This window comes from Bombus bifarius, unplaced genomic scaffold (genome assembly GCF_011952205.1).
Source record: "Bombus bifarius isolate JDL3187 unplaced genomic scaffold, Bbif_JDL3187 scf7180000007978, whole genome shotgun sequence".
NCBI lineage: Eukaryota > Metazoa > Arthropoda > Insecta > Hymenoptera > Apidae > Bombus > Bombus bifarius.
Window position 1 is genome coordinate 5,643,955 of NW_022884363.1, and position 9,121 is coordinate 5,653,075.

Below are 9,121 nucleotides of genomic sequence, written 5' to 3' on the forward strand. Positions count from 1 at the left end.
GCTGGAATCCTCTCACTGTTCATGAATTATTAATTACCACAGAAACGAGTCCTTCTTTATCAAATTAGAATAAACTTCCATTGAAGTTTCTCAATGAAACACAATGCAATCCGAAGGCGATAGAAATCGAATATAATTTCCAACCTCCAAGAATTTAATTTTACCTAGTTCATCAAATTTGTAATCCTATATAATTTATCATAAATTCATTCTCTTAATTCTCACATTTCAATTCAATTCGATACCGATGCAGACTCAAACGGACAATAGAAAAAAAAATTAGTAAATGTACCCTCAATCCTGCAAAACTCAATTCTAACTAATTCACCATAACAGTCTCGACTCAGAATTTTAGTCACTGCCTCGAAAAGTCGACCAGAAAAGTCCGTTTCTACATCTCCTCTCTGAAGAAGGTCCCAGAAGCTCGGCCATCGGCGATTTCCTGGTTACCCCAGAGGGCAGCAATGCCGAAAACCGCCCGAAGCGCGAATTTCTCTGATGTCTCTGGGTCACGGCCGTTTCTCCATGTATTCACACACGCACACGCGCACACACACACACACACACACGAATACGTACAATACATCGATTGCTTTTGGAACGTGTAGGCTCGAAGCGTGGCCGGTGTGCACGAGAGCTCGAACACGGCCACCTTCGATTCGAGTCTCCTCCGCTGGTTGGGCAAACCGATCTTCATCGTCTCCCCACCTGCCTCGCTCTTCCGGTACTTCATTCGGCCTCGCTATATATATAGCCAGGATCCTTGCTGGATATATATGACAGTGTGTTCCTGGCCACAGAATCGAGCTGATCGAGAAAGGGACAGGAAGGGACCTGGTGCACCATGCAGCTCAGGATCAGTGTAAGAAGCAAGGATATTCGTGCTGATGAGATAATCTGTTGGATTTTGGGTGACGGATCTGTGATGGCGAGATTCGATACGCGGTTGTGATACGCGACTAGGGAGTTTCAAGTTATCGGAGTTACATTTGTGATAAGTTTGGATCTGGGGGATGGTTAGATCGATGATTGAGTGGTGGAGTGTCTTCGTGATGTTAGGATAGTAGAGTATTATAGATGGGTTACTGGCTGAATAATCGAGTCGTGTTTTAATATCGCATTCGTGATGATATACTTATGAATATAGCAAGATAATCAATAGGTAATTGGAGAATGATTTATTTTCTTCTATTAATCAATCGAAAAGATGATATAAGAGGTCACTTTTACGATACTAGAACGATAGATTCGTGAAATTGCCGATGGCAATTCGTAATTCTACAGAAGGTTAATTTTGGAATAATTTTAAAAAGACCAAAGAGTTCATTGTAAGAAACCCGGATTATCAGCTGTAAATAGGGAAAAGGTACAGAAAATTTCGAGTTCCCACGGCCCTCATTGGTTTACATAAATTATCTCATAGAATTTGTTATATAATTCGAGTAGAAGTTATTATATGGCTTTGCCTTTCTCAGGGGTAAAATGTCAATTTCACATATTGGCCACCCATTTTCAATCCTCCATAATTCTACAGAGAAAAAGAAAGGAGGAAAAAATGTACTAATGAAGTTGTTCTATTTGCAGATGAGGTGCTTGATCTTTGCGGCGATATTGACCGTCGCGCTTGCCACATTTGGCAAAGAGCAGTAAGTACACATTAGCAATTACACGTGACCGCGGGCACCATTAAAATCTTATTACCATAAGAAAGATAATAATCTTAATATCCATGTTCAACCATTAACTTTTCAGCGTACATATCAGAATCCACGTACCGGAGATAATACAGCATGACGAGAAGAAGGTTATTAAATACGAAGATCACGGTGGACATGATCATGGAGGAGGAGGTGGAGGTGGCGATCAGACTATAATAGTCACTTCGCCTGGAGGAGGTGGAGGCCACGGAGGCGGTGGTGGTCACGGAGGATTTGGCGGTGGATTTGGAGGTGGTTTCGGAGGTCACGGAGGCCACGGAGGAGGTGGCTTTGGAGGTGGACACATTAGCATTGGAGGTGGTGGTCACGGTGGAGGTGGCCACGGAGGTGGCAGAGGATTCGGAGGTAAAACTTCAAATTGGAAATGTGTCAAAATGATTACTGTCATTTTTATCGAAGCAAGCATAGCAAGGATATAAGCAAAGAATTTTCATCAATTTGATGAAAATTACTATCATCGAAAACGCACGCAGAAGCTCTTGTTGCGTTTCTCGAGTCGTAAGAGATAATGGTAGAGTAGAGCATCTTCTCACGTTCTCTTTAACCAATAGCGATATCTGGTTGATTTGCAGAGAATGCGTCCCCTGTTTCCCCTCGCGCTCCTTCGTAGCCGTAGAACTCGTTTCGTGGCTTTTCACTTCCGGCTCGTTTCGAAGCCGAGAATTCGTCTTACGTTCACTCACACACACGTGCAACATTACAAACCCATCCGCATACTTCATTGCCGTAACCGTGTCTTCGTACTTCGTGATTCTCTTTTGCAAGGTTGGACGTTGACCGTGATCTTATTAGAAATCCCATTTTAGTCGTCCTTTTCTTTACTTTGGCTTCAAAATTTCATGCATCAACCCTCTACAAATAGCATTCCCTTTTAGAAAATACTCGTATTAAGGTTCTTTTTCTTATTTTTTTATCGTAGAACAATTTGTAGTTAATTATAGGGAAATTTATAATTGAATAAAATTCTTACCAGACAAAGTATCGTTAAAACAAAGAAAAAATAGCATCTTTTTTTAGATTAGATTACTTCCAAATGAACGAATAAAAATATCATTGCAGGTGGTCACGGAGACATTATAATATCCAGTTCAGGTGGTGGCCACGGTGGTGGAGGCTATGGAGGCGGTGGTGGTGGATTCGATGAACATCACGGTGGCGGAGGATTTGGAGGAGGAGGTGGATACGGTGGTGGTGGAGCAACGATCATCGAACATCACGGTGGCGGAGGATATGGAGGCGGCGGTGGCGGTGGTGGCTTCGATGCTCACCATGGTGGCGGAGGATTTGGAGGCGGTGGAGGATATGGAGGCGGCGGTGGTGGAGGAGCGATCATCGAACACCACGGTGGTGGAGGCTATGGAGGCGGTGGTGGTGGTTTCGATGCTCACCATGGTGGCGGAGGATTTGGAGGTGGCGGTGGTGGAGGAACAATTATCGAACACCACGGTGGTGGAGGATTCGGAGGCGGTGGTGGCGGTTTCGATGAACACCATGGTGGAGGAGGTTATGGAGGTGGGGGTGGTGGGGGTGGTGGCGGAGGATTGATCATCGAACACCATGGTGGCGGTGGAGGCTATGGAGGCGGTGGTGGCTATGGAGGCGGTGGTGGCTATGGAGGCGGCGGTGGTGGATTCGATGCACACCATGGCGGAGGAGGTTTTGGAGGAGGCGGTGGATATGGAGGTGGTGGTGGAGGTTTTGATGCTCACCATGGCGGAGGAGGTTTTGGAGGAAGTGGATTCGGTGGTGGCCACGGTGGTGGCGGCGGAGGAGGTGGATTCGGTGGAATCGAACACCATGCTATTAGTAACAGCATATCTTCCGGCTTCGGAAGCAGGTAATAAGATGTTCTTTTCCTTAGTATTTCTCTTAACCTTGATATTGAAAGCGTCTTTATATTTCCTGAGCGTAATTTCGCGCTTAACGTTTTCATTTGCAACCACGTTATATCTTAATAATTAAATCTTTATTTCAGTGGGCACGGTGGAGGCGGAGGTGGATACAGTTCCGGTGGTGGTTACGATTCGTACTCAAGTGGCGGCCATAGTGGTGGCGGTCATGGTGGTGGCGGCCATGGCGGTGGTTTCTCAGGCTATCACAAGAAAAAGTAATAGCTATCGACGAGTCAATGTCGTGTTTCCGATCGGTCGGTTTGACCGATTTTCGACATCGTGATGATCGCGTTATTTCTCGTGCCGCGTTCTCATCACGCGATCATTAACGTCACGTGACTGTCGATCGCGATTCATCGACAACACTCACTGCTACATAGCAGGACACTAATTCACAACGATCGTTTCGATTTCCCCTGATTCTCCTCGAGATACTTCGAGGAAACTATTTGTCATTTCCACTTTCGTTTTTAAACGAGTTGGCGTTTACCGTTAAACGCAGCAGAGAAAATGGAAAGTTTAGAAATTCGATCGAACGGAATTAGTATCGTCATAACGTTTGCAATGTCGATTTAGCATGTTAAGTGGATTAAACGGATCTGTCGGTACATCGTGTATGAATTGGATTAACGATGGAATAATTTACCGAGAATTTAGGAACGAGGAAGAATATTTCATTCGTGTATTATGGATTACATGACATTAGTTTCGATCACCAGAAGATCGATCGTTCGTACAGTTTCGTGTAAATCCTGCATGACTGCGTTTTATAATTAGTTAGTCTTTAATAACTACTCGAGTGCGCTTCGCAACTGCGACGCATTTACCTGATTATTTTACTCATCGCAGCTATTGTGTTTTGTATATATTATACGTTGTGTAAATACTATTCGTTTACTGTTATCTTTAATAAATTGTTTTATTTGTATTTTGTAAGTCATGAGTCTTTCCTTATATCCCATAAGTGAAAAGTGAAAACATTTGCTGTTTTATATTTCTTACACTTGCCATACGCATGATTATTAAATCACTAGTTTACCTAACTCGCTTCTTCACAATTTCGTGTTTTAAAACTCGTTACAAGCTCAACTTCAATCGTGAGATATACCTACAGCTGAAGCAAATCAGTGCATCATAAGTTACATATAATTGAAAATATTAGCCTACTTTTTTCAGCAATATCGAATCCTCTTTAGTACGCTACTTTTGTTTACAGATCTAATTTTGTCCATCCGAAAATTTGTTAATCTTCCTGGCTTCCAAAAATTCTGAAAAAATTAACACTTACTTACTAACGTCGCTTCTTTATTATCAAACACTCTGTGAAGTTAATTCTTAAAAAGTTTTCTTGATAACAATTGAAATCTGGATGCCCAAATTGAACGCTAAAGTTCCTTTGTGTTCAAATGGATCCAAAGATGCTACTGAAACCTAGTAAATGTATTTTATCACCGTAGAGGGTCGTAGATCCATTTAACAGCCAGGAAATTCCCATGGTTTCAAACCAACATGGTCATTAGTTATCGTAGGAAGCAATTAATCAAGGATATTGATCTCGGGAAACGGGCGAATGATGTCTGTCGATCGCTGCGAGCTTGTTCGCCATAATGGAGTAACTTTTCTGGAACGATAATTGCTTCAGAACGTCTAGGATTAGTTCGAAATGGAAAGTAAGCGAAAAGTGAAAGAGAGTAGATGTTACGGTACACGGAGGAGGACGATTTCACTCGCACGATTCTAGGTGTTCGTATGGCAAGTAACACGGATGTTGTCCTTGATCTACGATAGTCTGCGCCGAGAATCTTTCTCGTTTTGCAACAGCGCCTCGAGATCAATGGCCGTATAAACAATTCGTCGAGACAAGGTATTAAAATACAGGGATTGTTTAGAACGTCTGAATCTTTTGAGATTCGGTCAATACTTCCTTATTGTTACTTTCTTTCCTTTTATAACTATGTGGTAATATATCACACAAAACGTAATATTAATCTTGTAACAGTGTGGTCTATGCAATTGTTTCAGACTGTAATTCCGTTACCAGTGCAGTTACAGAAAAACGTCGAATAAGAAGGATGAATGGCTCAAAGAGTACTACATCCGTAGCATCAATTTTTCTTTTTTAAAGCGCAATGGTGCATGTGCAAACAACGATCAAATCATTCTTTTAAATGGAACCAACCTGTACAATAATTGTTTAACATGCATACAACATATAACAATTGTTTATATATTCTTTTTCATACACAGAACTTTCGAAATTACGAATGACAGAAGTGGACGAACTCATTGTTATCAGGATGTTCCTGTTTCTCAGAAGATGATCGTTTGCATAACAAAATTGTGAAAGTAGACAAACGTAAAAAATCGGCGAATAGATAAAGCAATTGCCTGAAATGGATCTATTCTGTCTGAAATGAAAATTAAACTTTCTAGCCTGAGATCTTGTAAAAGTGCGTATACGAGATTCTTCACTTTCCGACACAGCCATTAACTATGCTTATGAACTTCCAAAGAAACGACGTGTTGCTAATTCGTTCAAATTTTCATTTGGTATAACAGAAAATTCTACGCTAATTTACACGAGATACACCGTACGCGTGAGTACTTACACTCTCCAATCTTAAACACGCACACTCGTTTTGACGTTCGCGGGCGAAATCGGTTCATAAAATTTGAATACAAAAAAATGAAACATCGTTATACTTTATAAATACAGAAGATGAACAATTATCGATATCATTGTCTAAAAAGAACGAATAACACAGAACGCAACATACAATTAGGTTTATCCAATTCTCCATCGGAATTCCTCTTTCACGTAGTAGAAATATCAAGATCGTACCATTACTGTGAGAAGTCGCCCATTTGTCGAGACATACAAGAAAAAACAAAATGAAGTACGACGCGCAGCTGATTTAGCGGAGGAGGGATTCGATTGAGAAAGAAAAAAGAATAATTCCCCGTTTACTTTCTTCGTACCATTGGCGTAAAGCGATCGATACATGCAGATCTGGATCACGCTAAACGCTTTTCGAAATTTCTCCAGACATCGAACGATATTACACTGTTTAGAGAATCGATAAGATTTCCAACAGATACCTTGCTGGAATCACCAAAACGCATCGTTTATGTGTTTATGGTGAAGATTACGACGGTAAATGACACGTTACGACAATGTAATGTTACTCTGATAGCGGTAACAGAAGACAGAGAAAGTGAACGCGAGTTCCAGAAAGATCGAACACTTTCGAAGGGCCATTTCACCGTTCCTTCTCTTTCGTTTCTTTCTTCCCTGGAAATCATAATAGCGAAACAGTATAGGCGAACGAGATCGATTACAACTTTCTATTAATTCAGTCGGCTGTTTAAATACGTATCAATGAACGTAAATGGGCCATTGAAGAAGAAATAATAATGGGATTCGAGATATTCGATCACGCGCAATGTTTCCTGGCGAAACTGACGTCTGTAAGCTCGTAAATTAGCGTAATGTCGATAGTAAAGCATTTGAAAAGTCGTTGCTCGCTAAGTTGTTAGAGCAAGCAACGCAATTGATTACAATAGAAGTTATGGTAATAGAAAACATTGTAAAAGGTCTGTTTCGCAAATACGATTACGTAAAGTCGTTCGCAATTCAATAATTTTTATATTTCTCAAGTTTGTATCAGTACATTGCCTATGAGAGACGAATATGTCTCCTTTCAATTTAAAATGTCTCTTCTTTTAAAAGAAAATTATTAGATAAAGTACACTCTGATCTCTTTTTAAATTATTTGTATTTATAATTCTTTACAATGTTTGCTTTCTCCTTAACAAGCAGATTATTAGACAAGATTATTAGACAAGAGGAATACTCCAATCTCTTCTTAAACGATTTGTATCTCGAATTATTCGCGAAATTTCTTTCTTCCGTAGTAAATAAATAAATCTCGATTACATTTGTCTTTTTTTATTCTTAAATCAATGATCTACTGCACTCACACTACTGGGGCGATATCTTTCACACGAGAGACAAGTAGGTGTCTACGACAATGATAGAAGGGGCACGTGAAATTTCATATAATCTCAAGTGAGAGCGAGTAGAGGGTTGGGTGGGGTGCACGCAGGAACTATTTTGCTCGTTCCTGTACCGTTCACTGATTATGCTTCCGTTTATAAGGCTTGCCAGGATTCCAGCTTTTAGTACCCGAAGAGCAACAGTCTTGGAATACACTCGGAGTTCAACGTTGGAGCAATCAGACTCGAGGCAGAAAATGGCGAAACTCCGAGCGCAAGTGGGTGTTAATCACCTCGATTCTCTTCGGTGACCTTGATTTACTTCGACAAAAAATTACGCGTCTGTCAAAAATAACGCCGAGTGAATTCCAAAAATTAGCTGACCTTCGAAACGCGGTGTCGTGTTCTCTTAGTTTAAAAAATTATTTAATAGGACGATTGGATATTTGTTGAATGTTTCGAATGAACATCCTCGTGATTTTTGCTTAACTTCTTCACAGACAAAATTTATAAAAGAGAGAAGCAGAAAACCGTACATTTCTTCGAAAACATACTATACACACATACACGTAGCCGTGAAATAGTTCTGAAATATTTATTCATAGTAATGTTCATGGTATCTTTTAAATTCATACTTGAGTTAAACGCGCACATGCGTATGGTCAATTGCACGTCAACTTGTTTTCTATGGAAGCAGCAAGTCGTTAGGAAGAATGGCTTTAACGATAAAAGGAACAATAAGAGGCGTGCCTCAACGACACGATAATTTCACCATTTAACGACGCGATCTGATCGTACATTAGATACTTTCACCGGGGCTCTTAATCTAACGTAATTAATTTACTCTCTTACGGACTCATGAAATATTTCGCGTAGTATTAACCTTTCATTTAAAGTCGCGTTATTTATATCGTTTCTACGAAGTTTCTTCCCCTCTCAGGTATTTTGATATATTATTGTATTTAATTATATTTATTTTTCAGGCCTTTCTTCTTGTCCTCGTCGTTTCAATCGTCCTCGTAGCTTCGATGCCTTCCCCTGGCGGTCATCACGAACAGTAATTATTTACCAATCGATTAATTATCGTTTGCATTTTACACTGGACCATTATATTCGATAACGTTTCATTCTCCGCAGCACGCATTTCGTCATTCACGTGCCAGAATTGATTCACAAACACCATCATACGCATGTGAAGAAGATTCACATAAAACACGAAGAAGATGATGGTGGTCACGATCACGTAGAAGAGTGGTGAAACTCGTGCAGTTTCTCTAGTTTTATAGAGTTTGTACGATATCTTTCTAAGACTTCTTAACGTTAACGTTGTTGCATTGTTATTGTATTATAATCGTTAACCATTGTTGTGAACTTATGTTGTGTTAATAAAATACTGTTAATAAAAGTTATCGAATAATGTTATTTGTAACATAAAACACAAGATCTTAGGTGTTTGAAAAAATGTACATTTGATATTTGACAAACACGTGTATTGTATAAAAAATAAAGTAACAT

General features: G+C 40.2%; 4 protein-coding genes across 4 annotated transcripts; all 4 read left to right on the plus strand.

The window, feature by feature from the left end:
• Window positions 1-623: 623 nt before the first annotated feature.
• LOC117204542 (glycine-rich cell wall structural protein-like) lies at window positions 624-2,137 on the plus strand. Its single transcript, XM_033442044.1, has 3 exons — window positions 624-862; window positions 1,585-1,646; window positions 1,753-2,137. Exons 1-3 carry the CDS (start codon window positions 845-847, stop codon window positions 2,135-2,137), a joined length of 465 nt encoding a protein of 154 aa, XP_033297935.1. The 5' UTR covers window positions 624-844.
• LOC117204543 lies at window positions 2,018-3,263 on the plus strand. Its single transcript, XM_033442045.1, has 2 exons — window positions 2,018-2,063; window positions 2,778-3,263. Exon 2 carries the CDS (start codon window positions 2,835-2,837, stop codon window positions 3,261-3,263), a length of 429 nt encoding a protein of 142 aa, XP_033297936.1. The 5' UTR covers window positions 2,018-2,063; window positions 2,778-2,834.
• Window positions 3,264-3,385: 122 nt separating this feature from the next.
• Window positions 3,386-4,546, plus strand: LOC117204411. The gene is made up of 2 exons (XM_033441767.1): window positions 3,386-3,555; window positions 3,694-4,546. Exons 1-2 carry the CDS (start codon window positions 3,396-3,398, stop codon window positions 3,891-3,893), a joined length of 360 nt encoding a protein of 119 aa, XP_033297658.1. The 5' UTR covers window positions 3,386-3,395; the 3' UTR covers window positions 3,894-4,546.
• Window positions 4,547-7,024: 2,478 nt separating this feature from the next.
• LOC117204544 lies at window positions 7,025-8,864 on the plus strand. The gene is given in 6 exon segments (XM_033442046.1): window positions 7,025-7,078; window positions 7,649-7,689; window positions 7,691-7,792; window positions 7,830-7,884; window positions 8,590-8,663; window positions 8,744-8,864. Coding segments are annotated over 6 exon segments (447 nt in total).
• The last annotated feature ends 257 nt before the right edge of the window (window positions 8,865-9,121 follow it).

Excerpts from the sequence above, each read along its gene's own strand:
- LOC117204542 (XM_033442044.1), top strand. Across the intron at positions 1,647-1,752 it reads GCCACATTTGGCAAAGAGCA|CGTACATATCAGAATCCACG; the intron begins GTAAGTACACAT and ends TTAACTTTTCAG.
- LOC117204543 (XM_033442045.1), top strand. The coding sequence starts at position 2,835 with ATGGAGGCGGTGGTGGTGGATTCGATGAACATCACGGTGGCGGAGGAT.
- LOC117204411 (XM_033441767.1), top strand. The coding sequence starts at position 3,396 with ATGGAGGTGGTGGTGGAGGTTTTGATGCTCACCATGGCGGAGGAGGTT. Across the intron at positions 3,556-3,693 it reads TCTTCCGGCTTCGGAAGCAG|TGGGCACGGTGGAGGCGGAG; the intron begins GTAATAAGATGT and ends TCTTTATTTCAG.